At 38.1% G+C, this 17,800-nt stretch overlaps 2 protein-coding genes across 3 annotated transcripts in view; both read left to right on the top strand.

Moving 5' to 3' along the window:
* The window catches only part of LOC126053268 (splicing factor 3B subunit 1), a 647,576-nt gene that overhangs the window by 362,283 nt on the left and 267,493 nt on the right, over window positions 1–17,800 (top strand). The gene's annotated exons all lie outside the window — the stretch shown is intronic.
* Window positions 1–17,800, top strand: part of HECW2 (HECT, C2 and WW domain containing E3 ubiquitin protein ligase 2) — a 175,759-nt gene that overhangs the window by 57,141 nt on the left and 100,818 nt on the right. For both annotated transcript variants that reach the window (XM_049797445.1, XM_049796758.1), the window contains exon 2: window positions 6–346. In XM_049797445.1, the coding sequence (XP_049653402.1) occupies window positions 55–346 (292 nt within the window). In that variant the 5' untranslated portion in view covers window positions 6–54. The remainder of the gene's footprint in view (window positions 1–5; window positions 347–17,800) is intronic.

Here is a 17,800-nt window from a genome sequence, read left to right as displayed (position 1 = left end):
GATAGATCTCTGAACAACAACTTTTTCACGTAAATTGACAAAAGCGGAGAAGAGATGGCCAGTTCAGCTCGAGAACATCTGCTTTTTGTGCGACGTCGCAACCCACAGCTACGGTATACTCTGAGCCCAGAGAATCTGCAGAGTTTGGCATCTCAGGGAACCATGGCTGAGAACATGAACTTGCAGCGTGCCAACAGCGACACTGATTTAGTGACCTCAGATAGCAGGTCTAGTTTGACAGCCAGTATGTATGAATACACTTTAGGACAATCTCAGAACCTCATCATTTTCTGGGATATTAAGGAAGAAGTAGACCCGACTGACTGGATAGGACTATATCACATAGGTAAGTTAGAACCATCTTGTAATACTTCTGTGCATTTCTTGTTCTTTTCCCACTTCATATTTCCTTTTTTGATATGTGTTCTGGCACACTATGTAATTAATCTAAAGGTTAAAGTTGAGGTAAGACTGCAGAGAATTACCTTGGATTTCTCTTTGTTTTTCTTAGTGCAGTGAACTATGTAAAAACATGATTCTGATTAATGTAGGTATGGTTCCACAATGACCTGCTAGAAGATGAAATGCATTCTTACTAAATAACAAATGTGCATGCAGTTACCTGTTTTCAACTTTGCTGGTGGCTGGCTTACAGACTGGAAAATTTGGAGTACCATATTCATCATGTAACTTGACATGCTTACCATCCAATGTTTATACAGTTTTTTGGGTCAAGTAAATTCTTAACACTTGTGAAAAGGTATTTTGTATAAGTCTTTGATTATGTAGAACTGAAATTGTATCAATTCTGAAGGAGTGAGAATTTCTGTTTATGAAGAATTTTTGTAGAAGGAAATCCTCTGAAGAGATTCTTTTATGTACTTTTTTTGTGCTGTTCAGGATGTTTTATAGGAGAGAGCTGGAAAGAGTTCCAGGCTGGCATGCAAGGGCCTGTGGGCAGTGTGTGCATTAGCAAATGGTGTGGCTCAAAAGGAGTGGATCAGTAGGTCAAAGCAGTTGGTGCTGAGAGCCTAGCATCAGCAGCATATTTGGGTTGGGATTTTCCCTTGTATTATGTCTAATCAAGTCCCTAGATTGAAACATCCCTGCTGTGTGTGTGGTTTGGAGCTGTCCAATGGACAGTCTTTATGTCCCCACTAGGACCTGGAGTATAGCTAGTGGGTAGCTGTAGTGGCACATGGGGTTTAGTTGTCTTCTGAAGCAGTGCAGTTCATGTGCACTAAAATTACTTTCTGAATTTAACCAGTGCTCAGTTAAGTGGGACTGGTAGGTTGATTTGTTTCAAAATTGCACTGCTTCTCTGAACCTAATTACTAGTGTAGAAAGGAACTGTCAATTCAACCTGCCAAAAGCAGGTATAGCAGAAACTGGTGGAAACAGATCTGACCACTGGAATTTTGTCCGTGCTGGGCTAAGCTTAGTGCAATGAAATTGATCTCAGTAGGATTTTGGAGAGGTATTTGCTGTGCCATCTTTTTCCAAGATGTTCCATCTCTGCATCTCTTAATGTTACATGTTGTGTAGATGCTGTTTCCAGTTCTGATTCTTTTTTTGTCTGATATTTTTTTCTGACATTACTGCAGCTCCACAAACTGGACAATATTGACTTGTGCTGTTCCAGTGCTTACCTAGTTATAAAAGCTGTATTGGAATTGCTGCATGAGCTGCAGTCTCTCCTGGAATAAACCATGGAGATGTGCTAACATTTAACCCACCTAAATGAAGTGTCTCCATAATAAACAGAAATGAATCTTCCCAACAGTGTTAGCAACTGAAGTGTGATCTGTGCTGTAAAATGCACAGACTGCTAAATGGAGCTTAAACATACTAATTTAAATACATTGAGAGCTTTGTCTGAATAAAGGTTTGACACCCCTTCCCGTTGTTTTTTTTCATGGTTCACAGCACTTCAGGATTGATATTCAAGATGCTAAAGTACAGCATCTTTCTCTAAAATTCCCATTGGTTCTAGTTGTAGGCTGTAAGTGATTTTTATCCTACTTTAATGATTAAAAATATTTCTACTTTCAGTCTGTTGAGCCCCTAAAGTACAAAGTAATGTTAAGTTACCACAGGGTAAGAATCCTATAAGGAAGAGCCAAATTTATGCCTTCTTGGGCCTAAAACCCCCACCATGCTGCTGTGTAATGCCAATGTTTGAATATGTTGGGTTTCTTGTTTTCTTTTTAAATGATGAAAGGTCCAGGAACTTGTTCACATTGTCTCCACTGCCACTTGAAATCTTTGAGTGCTAATAAGAGTTTTGTTACTGATTTAAAATAGATCTGAGCAGAGTCTTTCCTTTAAGACTCACGGTTTCATCATTCCGAATGGTGGAATTGCACATTTTTTACAGCAGAGGGGTAAGGATATATTCAGCCTGATAGCCATGCCTGTCTGTCTTTGAGTTAGTTTTTTTGATAAACTGTTTGAAGTATCTAGCATCTTTTAAAAATAAAAAATGATAAAAAAATTTTAAGAGTATGATCTCAAAACCTTTCATTTGCATAACTGTTATAGACATAGCTAATGTAAATTAAATCCCACAGGGTATAATCCAGGATTTTCAGGCCTTTGTAATAATTACCACGAAGTACCCTCAGTTCCCACTTACTCCTTTGGAAGTTGAGGACACTCACTTCTTAGTTTCTCGGGAGAGGATGTTTGTGGGTGAATATATTTAAAAATAAAAGCTCCATTCTCAAACACCTTATTAATATTCAACATAGTTGCTTGAGGTTATCCATCCTGTTCTTTCTTTAAAATGAAAACCATTTCACTTACAAAGTCACTCTCCTCTGGCATTGCCTGCTGAAGGCAGCCCAAGCTGTGTGTGGACACTAACACAAGACAGCACTGGCACTGTGCCAGCCTACTGCTGTACCTCCAATGTTCCCCCACATCTTCTAGTAAAGCACCATTTTTCAAGGAGCTAGGAACCAGAAAAGGCAAATGTTTTGCTCTTATTAAAAAAAAATAATACATTGCATAACCAAAAGCACACTCCTGTGGCTTTTTTCTTTTTTAATGTTGGTTGCACAATTAACTGTCGTGAAAGCTGGATCAATGTTTTAAGGGGGAAGAAAGTGGTTGTTAATTCTGTAAATGAAGAGAAGGTGAATTGTGAATATGAGCATCATTCTGAGCTCAGGCTTTGGTACAGAGAGACCTGGCAAAGGTCTGAAGCAATCCACGTACATTTTCACTTCAAATTAATTTCATAGAATACATCCGTTATAAAAGGAATTGAAAATGACACACTGGGAAACTGTCTTGCCTCTTCATTCATTAATTTATCCAATTAGCATGCTCTCATTAGTTTTCTATCACGAGAAAGCAGTTAGTTCTGTGCTTCCAAGTGTGGTTTTACTGCATGGTTAAAACTGCAGTGGCTCACTAGGAATCCCACCGAACTTTTTAAATGCCTTTCTTTTTAAGAGACTGACTACAAACCACCCAGACATCAGTTGGTGCAGTGGGTCACAAGACTGTCAGTCATCAGAGTCACTGCCTCTGCTGCTAGGTGGTTCACAGATGATTGGTTTACACTAGGGAATGGTAGATGGAGCTTTTTCTAGTGGAGTACAACCTCAGTGAAATGTTTGGCCTGCTAAATGGTTATTAAAATAGATGTTGTCTTTTTAAAAAGAGAAAAGCCTAAGGGGAGAAACACAGAATTGTCTTATTCTGATGGACTGATTTTTATTTTTTTTTTCCAGTATGTGTGAATTTTTTTTCCAGACTTATGTTTTTTTTTTTTTTTTTTTTTTTTTTAAAGAGGGAGGGAAGTCATAAATGAACAAATACTTTGTAGAAAAGACTGCATATTTTATTAGACATTAATTGACTATAATGTCCTCAGGATACTCCTCTGCAATAACTTTTGGTCTTTCAGTTTTAAATGCAAGAAGTTGAACCTAACTGAAAAATTCTACATAGCTAAATTCATGGTCATTTTTTCTAGAATTTTGTATGGAATTTTTTTAGATACATGTGTGAGTTTGATGGGTTTAGTACCATGCTGCTATCTTCTGTTTCATCACTGTGTACAGCTAAAATGTGATCTGTTTTCTTGTTGAGGGACTGCTTTGTACAGAGGGTCTCTTTCTTCTCCAGTGTATTCCTAAGGATTACCAGAAGAAAAGTGTATGTGAGGAACACAGTGTATTCTGTGAAGGCAAACATCCTTTTTCCTGACTATTTCTCGTTCTGTACTTTTAAAAGTATCAGTAGCACTTCTTGAACAGTCTTGTCCATCAAGTTTTGTTGAAGCAGCTTTCTAGCTACAGAATTAGTGGAGAATGCAGATAACACATCTATAAAAGCACAGGTGTCCTGGTGAGACTACATGTAAGGGAGAAATGTTATTTCTGAGTCTTAGCTCTTCTTCAGGTAAATCAGGCAGTGTTGCATGAAAATTGTCAAATCTGAAATGCAGGTTTGTAATTTTGAATTCAGCTTTAAGCTTTGCCTACAATGGGCTTCTTATTTCTTCTTCAGGTCTGTTTATGAAGATTGTCACTTGAAAGTGACAAGATGGGATGAAATTCAGAGAGGGGGCTTTTTAGTAGAGGTATTGTACCTATGCTTACTCTAAGGAGTAAAGGCAAATTTTCAGTTTTTCTGTCTTAATGAGAAAGAAGGAAGAGGTCCATTCTCTCAATTTTTTTCAACTTTTTTTTTAAGAGCTAGACTAGGATTTAGACTGAAAGCCTTCTTCCTCTTTTGAAGTGGTGAAACACTACAGAAATTAACAAACACTTTATGCATCCTGTTAGACCCATGAAGTTTTCTTGTCCAGTAATGACCCAGCTTTTGCTCTGTACCTGTGTGTTTTAAAAATGCTTGTTCCAAGCAGTGTTTAAGCGATTGGAGTTTTACAGACATTTTTTCCTCTAATTAAGAGGAATCTGAATCTTGCTATGGCAAGAGTGGTCAGGCTCTGGAGTCCTGTAGTGAGTAAAGCTGTGCAAAGTATTGGACCCAGTTGGAATCAAAGAAGAGAAATGGATATTCAGTTCAAAGGGACTGTGAGACATCCCAGTTTTCTTGCTACTGTGTTATAGTAGCAACAGCATACCAGGACTTCCTTGGGAAGTGAGAACTGTTAAGAAGATGAGCAAGTGGACTCTCCACTGCTTGTGGGATGCTGAGGGAAGTTGAATCTTGATGAGTTTTATGGGTTGCCATGAAGTCTTATATTTAAAGAAATCAGAAAGTACAAAATAAAGAATAAAAAGTCAGGTGAGAGAAGCAAACCCCACTTTTGGTTTAAATAGATTAACTCCCATGGCCAAATTGCGCAGGTTGGCCTATTTTTGTCCTAATTTACGGAGTCCTATTTATGAGATGCATGCCCTTGTTCTAGAGATCCTTAGCACATTTAAAATGCTGGCTATCAAAGGTCATTGTATTTGTTTCCATCAGCTGCTTTTCACAGGCTGCTTGTCTTTTTGTTATACCTACAGCATGGATCCACAATAGCATTACAAAAACAAAACAAAAATAAAACAAAAAAAAACCTGATGCAAAATTATATAGGGCAATTTAGATAGGATCTAGGTTTATACTATGCCTCCTAGGGTAATGGAGTTTGGAGCCTTTCCATTTCAGGTCAGACAAGATTGAAAAGAAAAAAGCTTTCACATAAACTGCCTTTAATACACTTAAAATAGTGGCTTACATTAGACAGAGAGATTATAAAATGTTAAGATACTTTATTCCCAGAAGATTTCTCTGGTTTCCATTATAGAAAACATATAAAGTAATAACTGTATTATTTTCTAGAAAAGCCTGATTATTCACTTGATTATTTTTTTCCCCTCCTTCCTGTTCTAGCAATATGAGTACTCTTCTGTAATTTAAAATCTGAGCAGTACTGTTAATGTCTATTGTCAAATTACAAGGCATAACAGTATTAATTTGTGGTTACTCCTCATTTTGGCTGCTGCTGAAGTCTGCAAACCATGGACTTGACTTTCTGTGTAGAAGAGTCAGGTCTTTACCCAGTTGGCTCCATGGTAGAGTCTTTGGCTTCGGCTTCTAGGAGGCTGGTGTTGCGCTGTTTGTCATCAACCATTGGGGATTTTTTTTTATTTTTATGTTTTTTTAAATGATGTCATCTGAATATCTAAGCACTGTGGTAATTTTGTTCTCTTCAAAAAATAAACAAAAGGACCAGCTATGGCTCTGAAGCTCTGGAAGAGCCATACCTATGCATGTTGAGATGTCAGTGAAACTCCTACTGGACATGTATGCTTAAATAATATGTATAACAAAGCTAAATTCATTGTCAACAATAAGTAGGCTTACAGGAGAGAACTTGAATTCATCTTGGCCTGCATCTGGGTTTGGCACTAGTCTGTGTCTTTCAGATGTTGATATTTGTGATGATAAGCAAAAGTGTGTGAAAAAAGCTGCTTTGAAATACTTCATTTGCTGGTGACAGTGATATTTAGGGGAAGGCCACCTCTTGAGTGGGATAATGCAAAGTGAAGGTAGTCTAATATAGGAATTGTATCCTAAGATCATATGTGGTGAGGTTTACAGTAGTTTAAAAAAAAATAAAATAAATCTGTGACAAACCAACAGTCATCAGAAGCTTTCCTTCCAGGTACTGCATTTCAATCTTATTCTTTCCTTTCTTCCTAGATCCCGACCTGCTTACAAAGCTACTGTTTTCCCAACACAGACTTAGGTACTTTCTCCTCCTCAGTTGTGAGCTAGTAAATTTTGCTCAAAAATCAGTGTATGGACAACATTATACCTTCTCTTTACAGCAAAAGTTGGAAGACATGAATAGAAGGTGCTTCCTCTATGTATTTCCATTGCATGCAGCAGATAGATAAAGGATACATTCACTACATTAAAATACACTCATTATATTTGTTTTAAGAAGAAAAGAGTTGCTTCTCTGCTAAAAAATAAAAACAAAACCTAGAATCTTGTAGGATGATATTTACGTCTGGCAGAAGTTCAAGCTGTGACAGAGAAAGTGTTGCCAGAACATCCAAACTTTTCAGTTAATTGTGTTTTTCAAATTTTTGGATACCTCTGACCTGAAAACTGGGTAAATGTAACTCCAGGGAGGACACTTTCAGCTGTGTTGTCAGTATCTTTCCACCGCAAGAGGTTTTGGCATGACAGCATTTATAATCTTTTGGATAGAAAGCAGTGTTCTCCCCACCCTGCCTGTTTGATGTTAGTGGCTGTTCCAGCAGGTGGGAAGATGGCAAATACAAATACTGGATAATGGAAAACAATGTACACTTCTGAATTTGTAATACTCCCTTTTACCATAAAACTGCCTTGCATTAGCTTATTTTATTTGTTAGAAGGAGGTTGGCTTTCATTTTGTTTTTTTGAAAAGACATTTTCTGAGCTGTTTTCTATCATCAAACCTTAACATGCCATGCAGTATTTTCAAAATAATTTGGGAAAAACAGTTATCCCCAATCACTGACAACTGGATTGAAAAAGTAGTTGCATTAATTAATCTGTTGATTTATTTAATGTAAGTAATAGTTTATGGATTAGTTTTGCATTATGCACAGTGTTAGAATTTCTGCTGTAAATTTTTTATGAAGTTCTTGGCTCCTTCACTGGCACGGATTTATCCATGACTGTAAGAATCTGAATTAATGAAGAAGTGTTACAAGCTGAGTGTTAAATACAGTATGTTAAGGATGTGACCGGTGTAGTTAAAACCAGTAGCACTTAAAAAGATGACAAACACGCATAACGAGAACTCTGAAACTAACACTTTATTGGAGGATATGTTTAATATAACCTCTTAATATATACTGATATTGGATACACATATTCTTAAATTATAACTGGAGGAGGTTACTGAAGGTGCCAATATTGATCTTGATAGGCCTCCTTTCCTAGCAAAGTTCATGAAGATGTATCTGGCAACTTACGCTATTTGAGGAGCAAAAAAAGATCCAGAGAATGGCCAGATCTGACCATCTTAGAGCTCCTCTGGTACGGAAAAATTTTCAGCTGGGCCTGAGTGGTGTCCAGCCCTTGTACAATTTGCCGGTTTGGCATAAGCGTGGTGCTGATGGGGTGTGAAGGTGCTACAAGAGTGCGGTTAAACTGACTCTGCTTAGCTAGCCTTTACTCCCTGGGAAAAACAAAGCTTACAAATATCTGCATTGGCACCGTTTCTTGTCTCTTTGCCCAGCAGCATCCAGGATTCCATCGCTCTCACTCTGGTGGGCAGCCAATTCCCAGGCGAGCAAATCCCGTGCTTCAGAGCTTTGTTTCAAGGTCTAGTCAAACTCCCTTCATGAGATCTGCCTGCTTTGTGTAGCAGTCATTCAGAGTTAATGTCGAACTGCTTAGTCTTTGGTTGTATTTCGAGTCAGTAATCACTCATTCCATCACTAATGTGTCGGTAGTCCTTGAAAGTTTATAAAAATCAGTAGGTTCATTGTCCTTCTCATTCCTTCCCTGACCTTGGGAATAATTTAATCCTTTCTATTCCATTGTGTGGTAATGCAAAAAAATGAACCTACACTTTCCATAAAAATAACACAGTCATTTCCCATGTACTGTAGTAAGGAGAAGAGGAAAAGTTACAATAAAGATTCATTACTTTTGCCTGGAAGAAGCAAGATAAATACTGTAAAGTGTTCAGTGAATGTAAAGGACCTTGTTTTGAAAATGTATAGAGTATATTCAAAATAACTTGAAAAGTTATGCGGATATATAATCAGATCATAAGGGAAATGGACAAAGGATATTTATTCTTAAAGAGCCTATTTAAGAATTCAGTTTCATCTTAATCTCTTCTTGCATGTCACTGTTAACATCATGCCCTCTTTAACTTAACAGAAGAATGTTTGATAGATACAGGTCACCGGTTTCTAGTTTTCTTACAGAAGGTGTGATTAGAAATTCAGTTTCTGGTTTTCCCTGACTGATTCTTTGATCATTGCTATTCAGTTGCCATTAGAAGTTTCCATTATTGAATATGGTATGAACTCTCATGCTCCATTAAGTGCTTCCTTCCTTGAGAATTTATCTGATGGTCATAAATGTGGTTCACATGAGTCAAGTCATACTTGAGGATAATTTTAGACAGTTTAAAACTGAAAGCTTGGACCTACTAGGTGTCATCTGTGAAGAGAACTAAGAATTAAAGACATTTGGTGCCTTGCAAGATCAGGATCTTAAGCAATGTTTTATCTTTGCCATCAAATGTAGAAGCGGTTTCTCGCATATGAAGCCAGTTAACCCTAAATGGGTTTGGCTTTATAAAATGAAATATGCATAGGAAAACGTTATAGTGCAATAGCAGGCACATACTGTTGTCACTGAGATAAATATCCAGTAATGACTTCATAAAAAAGAAACAAAACAATCCCATTTTTCTGTGTTCAATGTAGTTTAATTTGTATATAGAATTTCATGCATGACATAATTCAGCAGATGGTAGCCTGCGGGGAGAGGGAAAATTCAGTTCGAAATTTTTCAACATAGATGCACCTCTGAATTTTAGTAGACTTACAGACAGGCAGTTGCTTTCAAGATACTGGATAAGGATGCAACAATCTACCAAAGTCAACAACGAATAAGATTTTTAGGAGGTATTGATGGGATTGAATTTAATGTATAGTCAACAATACTTTCTTTGATGTATTCTTTAACTTGTAAATTATTTGAGCAATAGGAAACTGGACAATGCACTTTTCATCCTTCAAAAAACCCAAACACACCCATGATATGTTTTTGGCAAGTAAAATAAAAAACAACCCACGTGACATCAGTGGCATTTCACCAAATGATACAAATAGCTTTTTGACTTTTGTTGTCAATTCAGCTAGATGTTCCAAGTCAGTAACACGTAAGATTTCGATTTTGAAAAGCGGTCTTAATTACAGCACACTTAATTGAGTACACTTCTTCTCCCCTGCTCAAGCAGTTAAATAAAATTTACCGCCTTTCAGATTAGTGTAGATTACGGTCTTCGGTGCTACTATTTACTGCCCATTGGCTGAGCAGCACTAAGCTGGCAGAGCTTTTACTCTCTCAAGAATATGAACAGCTCTGTGCTGGTTTAGCATCTCAAATGGGATGATGGAAAGCAGCAGCGGTAGCTGCAGGGAACCTGCAGGAGTATGTAACCACGAGTCAGAGGGACTGTCTTTTTGACAGTAATTTGCCACTCAGCCTGCTCAGCTGCAATGTGCAGCAGTGACCCCAGCAGAGAGGGTGTGATGGGGTGTGATTTGTAGGCTGCTGTAATGGGAATGCAAGTCTGATTGCACTTTTGGTAATTACTTATTTATGCTCTGTGTTTACTTGTATAGCTGGGAGTAGTTGAGTTGGTGAGCCTTTGTTTCTAGTTGCATTTAATTCTAGGTTCTATTCTTTGCCTTCAGAATCCCAGGGAGTTACTGCTCTTTAAAAATATTCTGCTAGGAACATAAAAGAAATCATGGAAATGTTATCATCTGTAGGTGCTTTCAAGATACTTACACAAATTAATAAAGCTTCTTTGCCTTCATTAGTCTACACAGTTTTGTAGTCCTTTTTTGCTGTTGCATGTTAGCACTGAGAGAGAGAAAGCTTTTTAATTGTGAGACTTTATGCTAACAAGCAAGATGTTTATCTCTTTTTTTGACTTCTAGTGGTGATTTCAATATAATTTGCTTTGATTTTTGGCACTTGTAAAACGATATCCCTTCTAAAGAATTGCAACATGATCTTTGTGTTTCTTTTAGATTTGGTCTCATTCAGTTTAATCTGCAGAGCCATTTAGTACTTGTCATAAGCAGTGTTTGGCTTTGTCTCCTCTCGTCTTCATGACATGAGCTTAAAGATTTGAGACTATAAGTAACTATATCGGCATCCTTTTTGTTTAAGAGGTAAATCTTAACCCTGAAGAAATAATCCATCTCATTACAAAACTAAAAAAGCATATGTGTGAGGAAAAAGGTCTAGGCAGTGCATGGAGAAAAAAGTCATTCCTGTTACTCTGAATATGGTATGATGGTGCTGAAGACAAGTTAGCAGTTTTTCTGGTTATTATGGGAAAACTCTGTCTACAGTGCATTACTCTGGAGTTAACTTATCCTGGAAATTCTAAATTCTCTTCTGCTGAAGTAGATTGCAAAGATCCTGGGCAATCTTCCAACCTCCTTTTCACTCTTCTGCTTCTACTGCATTAGAGGTAATGAAGAATAGATTAGTAAGATGCTATCGCTTGGATAATGTCTTTTTACTTAAGACTGCTGTGCAGTTAGACGTAGTTAATCCAAGACTTTGTTATAAAATACCATTTAAATTTCCAATGGAAAACAGTTTTCCGTTTAGCTAGGGTATGAACTACCAATTACTTTGAGGTAGGTTATTTGGTACTCAAGAATATTTATTAACGTCTTTGTGATTTTGTAGATATATACTCACCAGAAACTCCAGTTATTGTGAACAAATTGAAGCTATGTTTGGGTAGTTAGATGTGAAGTACATTAATCTAAAAATGGCATTTGGCTAAAACTAGAGTGTTATGATTCTTTGACGATGAGAAGAGCCTGTTAAAAGTATTTGATTTCAAAATAGTGGAGAAGGATGAACTTGCTCTTTAGAGGTCCCACTTGCTGAGTTCAAGGATCTGAATTACCACTTAGCATTACTCCAGTTCTCTTTTTGCGTAGACAAAGGTTGAGCAATTTCATTCTGAAAATTAACTTTATAGTAATAAACTACATAACCTGAAAAAAGTCTTTGATTTTATTTTTTTAATTTTTTTTTTTTTTTTTTTTTAAATGGATACACTGGCTTGCATTGAGCGTGGTGGGGTTTTTTTGTTTGTTTGTTTTTTGTTTTTCTCCAAATCCCACTTCTGCTCTTGCCACTCAGTTTCTTTTAATGGAAGGTTGTGTGGAAATATGTCAAAATTTAGGTTTATGACAGTCCAGGTACTGTGAGCAAACAAACAAAAAAGCTAATTTGAAGTAGGAAATGATGAAATGATTATTTTGTTTTATTTTTTTCCCCAGCTCCACAGCCTTTTTATTTTTGCTTCTGTTGGTTTGGGGAGTCTGTATACCCCTTCTCACTCAGTTACTCTTTCTTCCTTTGTACTTCTCCTTGTATTTTTATACTAGATTTCTTGTGTTAAGGTGAGGGGGAGTCTGAATGGGAAACATCGTTAAGATGATCACGAAGCTGGAACTGCTTTGCCCTAGAGAAAACTAACACATCCTCCCTCCAAAAAAACCACTGAGTTTTAGTGTTGTTTTGGGTTGCACCTAATTTGATTATAGTTTTCCTTTGGATACTTGCTGATCTGACTGACTGCTTTGTCTAGTGGAGCATGGCAGGAGGTGGTGTGAGGCTGCTCCTCCGCGGGCTGTCTGCTGATGCGGTGGTTGTAACTGTTAGCTGCAATGTGAAACTACATCATTAGAAGAGCAGCTGGATCTCAGCTTTCAAACTTTGAAAAAAGTTTTAAAAAGTTTCAAACTTTGAAAAAAGCTTTAAAAAAGTTTTAAAAGCTTTAAAACAATGAAATATTTCTGGATGTTGGGACTGGCACGTTAAGAACACGTGTATGATGAAGGAGTTAGTGAATTGTAAAGGGGCATGCTAAGGTTTGGAAACCTCTTTGTTTGCCAGACCAGGTAAAGATGACAAATTACCTACAGGGATCAAGGGATATTCTGATACAGAGAAGTCATCACATAGAAAAATGAAGTCCAAGGCAATCAACTGGAAAGACTGAGCAGACACTGATCCAGACTGGAAAGACTGTCAAGAGTAATGGAGGAAATGAGAAGGAGGCACAGAGACTTTACTGTCTTGATTGAATCTGTCTGAAGAGTGACTGTGTATTGCAAACTCGGGGTGCAGCTTCCCTCCATTGTGAGAGCCCCAGTTGATCATTTCTCCAAGAGTGGGGTGGCGTTCATGAGATAGCATACCAGCCAGTTCTGAGAGGCAAACGTGTTCTGGGAGATTCAGTACCATGTCTGGACCCTGCTACATTTCCAGAGGCTGTGTGTGCATTGGATTGAGTGTCTCAAGTGAAAGAAGAGGCTTAGCACCTTTGCCAGCCTAGCACATGAACATACACTGTCACTTGGTAAACATCTAGCCAAAGGCATCTGTTCAGCATTGTCATGCTGCTTAAATTCATGTCTAGTAGACAAGGGCATAGAAAAGTTTTAATGAAAAATTGCCTTTTTTCACTTACTGACTGAGAATACTCAAAATACTTAAGTTGTATTCTTTGTGCTTCACAAGTATGTGAGAATCCAGAGAAGGGCAAAAGGAATTTGTCATAACTACTATTTAATGAAATCTTTGTTGTTTGGCAGATGGATTTTTCATTTGTTTCTGTCATGATTTCAGATATTCAGAAATATGAAACCCTGGGGATGAGTGGTTCTTGGAAAGGCTGTAAAAGTTTCTGGTTCTTTGCTTTTGTTTTCAAAGAGTCGAGCTTTTCCAAGACAGTGCACTTGATTATGTTGCTGGAGACTTCTTGTTTCCTTGCCCCTGGGTGATGACCTCCAGGTAGCCAGCGTCCCCAGAGCTCTGTAATGAGGTGGTTCTGTGGTGCATTATGCATCTCACTGAAAAGGCTTTGTCTTGGGATGTATAGTTTGACCATGGACCCTATGCCCCTGGGGGTAAGCACTGGGGATCTGAAAGAAAGTTCTCATGAGGCATAATGGCAGCAATATTTTTAATTTAAATATTGGGGAGATTCACTAAACTATTTCAGGGAAGGTTTTTTGTCTCTACAGGGGGAAAAAAAACCCAGCAAAAAAACACTTTACCTTCCCGATTAACTGGAGAATGTTGCTTTTAAAGTGGGCATAAGGAGAGTTACGATGATGGGAAACAAACATTGTCTTTCACAGAAAATATTTCAGGTTCATTTAGAACTTCCTCCTGCTCATTTCTTTAGAAATGTAAGAGTGACTTGTCTTATTGTGTGTGTATTGGATGAATTTCTTCCAGGATGTGTTGGCTCATTTCCTTGAGTACTTCTAAATTTTCTGAATTTTTTTCAGTCACAACAGATAGCTGAAAAAGCTTTAAGGAAATGAGTCAACGTCCTGAAATAAATTGCTTACTGAATAGAGGATACTGTGTTTGAAATCATAGATGCCCTTGATAGTTCTGTGGATACTAATTTACAGATGTTCTCTGAAATTCTGTTATATATACTCCATGTTCCAAAATGATTTGGGAGAAAATATCCCAAAAGAGCACCTGAGCTTTGCTGTTAGAAATGTAGGGCATGTTTTCAGACTACCAGGTATCAGCGCGGGAGAGGTGCAGATTGGGAAGTGACGGGCAGAATCTCTAATGTAAAATTAAGGACGTCACCTGAACCTGTGTGTAAATTAAGAGGAGTAATGTAAAGTTGCTGAGTTGAGCACTACCAAGCTTTCTTAAAAGAGCATCCTGAAATCTGAAGGTTGCATAGGCAATGTGCTTAGCTCCTTATTTCATCACTCCCAAACAATTTCTGTTGTTTCAGGAGCCCTTTCTGATGGTGTCCTGTGTGTCCCACAGTTGCCTAAAGCAGGTGTGTTTGTTCTGTGAGGAAAGGCCCATGACCTGGCCTCCCTCCCTTCAGGGCCATAAGAGTCCCAGCAGGGAGTTTCTGTGCACGGGGCTTCGCTGAGTCACGGCACTGGCAACTGAGTGGAATCCTACATAGTTAGTTTAAAAATAAGTAAAAAGACACCATTTTAGTAACATGTATGTCTTATACAGTAGGTAGGCAAGGCTTTGGGATTTTCTTTGCTTCCCAAGAATTACGCAGCACCTCAGGGACAGAAATGAGGAAGCCAGCATCAAATGTCATGATTTGGGATTTTCTCTCTGATGAGCCAAACTAAAAGTAAAACCAGATTATCCTGAATTTTTAAGAAGTTTGACATCTGCTTCTGAACTTTGAACTTGGATGCAGCAGTAATTAGCCAGCTTGCCCTGCCTTAGTGTATTACACAGAAAATCCCTGATGCAAGCAATAAATACCACATCTGCGAACAGATGACGTACACCCTCGGCTTTTCAGGCACTCTGGAAAAACCTGAATAAATGCAGATCACAACAGAAAGAAGAAAGTGCAGAGTAACTGCAAAGGACTTGACCCTGTTGGTATGTAAAGTGTCTCAAAACAATGAGAGTTGGATAAATGCAGGTGTGAAATAAAAATCCAACTGTGATGCTCCATCTAAAAGTTCCCCTCCTCTGCGCCCCACCCTGCAAAGGGAGGGAGTTGGAAGGTGGTGCGGGTCTCTGCCTCTGGTTTTCTAGTTGTCGTCAGTGTTTGTCTGTGACTTGCAGTCATGAACAATTGACTTGCTACATTTCTGTCCTTGGAGGGTAAGTGTTGGCCACGGTACTTTGATACTTTGATTTATTTATATTTATATGATCTTTAGGAGTGAAGTAGCAGTATGTATTAGGAGTTGCAACTGCAAGTTCCACAACGGTTTTGCCCTGAGGTTCAATGCAGCTGGAATCTTTCCTGAAGTAGCACAGGTATTAGTTATTCTGAAGAAGGTGAAAAGTGAAGGGGGTGGTGGAACCAACCAACGAAAAACTCTCCAAAATGACTATGATCGTGAGCGGTTGTAAAGCAGTGTTCACCAATTCGCCATGTTCACCAGTTCACAGTGCTGAGGATTTAGGATAGCGATGGCTTTTCCCTCTCCATTTTTTGGATATCTACAAGAGAGTATCACATGGCATATCTGTTACAGTTTCTTTCCAAGTGCTTATAAATATTTCCAACCCTCTATGCTTTCCTGGTATAAAATCCAACTACTTCATTTTGTAGTTAATTTTTTATTTAATCATTCCCAGTTCTTGGGGAGATAGGGCTCTGCGACTGCGTGGGGAAGGGAATGGTCCTCCGTTCCTCTTAGCAAGGGCAAGCAAAAGGGCAGAATGGTCATGGTTTATTTAAAAAAAAAAAAAAAAAAAAAAAGAAAAAGAAAAAAAGAAGTATTGCATTAGAAGAGGAGTTCCTGTTGAAGAATCTGAAGAAATTATTGACAGTAATGTATTTGGCAGGATTGTGGGAAAGAAAAAGAGTGCTTAACACAAGGTTGACTTGCAGGTCAGCATATGTACCTGCTTGCAGCTCCAGGTTGAGGCATTAGGGGATGGTATCCAAAGTGTGTTAGAGAAAATCAGCGAAAGTAGGTGTCTACAGCCACCATGACAAACTGTCAGCATGTTGTGACAAAATGGGTTTGGTCTCCTCAGCAAAGAACCAACAAAAACTTGTGAATTTCTGTCAAGTAAACAAGCCCCAGGCTGCAGTCCAAGGGAACCTGAATCAGGTCAGGGACGGCAGAAGAATGTAGGCACTGAGACAGAAGTGAACAAACTAGATTTCCTGTGCCTGTATACCTTGCAAAAATAGCATCTTTAAAAGCGTATGTGCAAATTTAGAATGTGCTGCGCTCCTGAACTATTTCTGGGTTATCCTGTGTCTGCTTGAATATTAAAACAGCATATAACCACACTATATTGTTTGGTGGAAATGACTGAAAAAACCACGATGTGCTTCTGGAATGTGAATTGGGTCAGACTTCAGTCATGCTCATCCAAAAACCCCTTCTCCTGGTGTCTACAGTGTTTCCTTAATTGTGCTGTTAAATTTTGCAATGTCAGCATGCTAGTGCCAGATCCCAAGATGGGATAGTCTGTGTTTGCAAGTCATCAATGACACACAATATAAAATATACAAAAATGCAGAAACCGTAGCTCAGCTGAAAATTATGCCCTAGGGACTCGGTTCACAAATGATATTAACAAAGTTTTCAGGATCAGAGCTAACTATATGAAATTGTGCATAGTTAGGTGTAATATAACCAATCTGTACAGGATTTTTTTGTTTAAGAAAGCATTTCTATATACTTCTGAAGCCATAGGTTTCTTCTTTGTTGTTTTTGTATATTGCTTGACTGCTTCTTGGATATACACGACCATATTGAGTAGCGCTGGCTGTTGTCATCTACCAATAAGGGAATAATATATGTCTTTTGGAACATTCAAAATATTTTATTTCAGGTGCAACGTTAGTAGTAAATGCTTAGAGATGATGTTTCACTTCTTACAGCTTTGCTGGGCTTCATAATGAACTCAGATTGTCCTATATAATGTATTCATTCTACTAATTACTAATAGCTATATCAAATCTAAAGTGAATCCTGAATCCTTACATCAAAAGCAGGAGGTAGGTAAAAGGAGGAATCTGGTCAGAGCTAGGAGTATGAAATATTTCTTGGAATGGTAAAGCATCTCAGTACATTTGAAGTCAAATAATAGCAATAGCCTCATTAATAATTTTTAAAATACTACAATGTTTAGGTCTACTTTTATGCCAGTTCAGAACGAAGTTTTTGGAATAAACTCATTTCAAGTGAAGAGGCTGTAAAGAGCCTGGAAGAACTTTTCAGCAATGGAAAAATCCACAAAATGAGGTATCTGCCATTAGATCTTGCCATCCTGAGGCACTGAGGGGGAGGTGGAAAGTGTAGCTGGACAGGAGCATAAGTGGTAATTGTGACAAAGGTAGTGAAGGATAGTGATTCAGCATATTCCTTTAATAGCCTTCCTTAGCACGCTGTTTGCATGGATGTGCTCTCTTTATGCTGACCTATTATTCCTCTCTATCTGTAGGGTTTCCACAGCATTACTTATCAGCCATTTGGATGCCTTAGCAAACATATACACATATAAATAAAATAGGAGGACGTTACTGTTTACTTAAGCTAGAGGTTATGTGGTT

The sequence above is a fragment of the Accipiter gentilis genome, chromosome 1 (genome assembly GCF_929443795.1).
Source record: "Accipiter gentilis chromosome 1, bAccGen1.1, whole genome shotgun sequence".
NCBI classification, from domain to species: domain Eukaryota; kingdom Metazoa; phylum Chordata; class Aves; order Accipitriformes; family Accipitridae; genus Astur; species Astur gentilis.
This window is presented reverse-complemented; position numbering and strand designations above follow the sequence as displayed.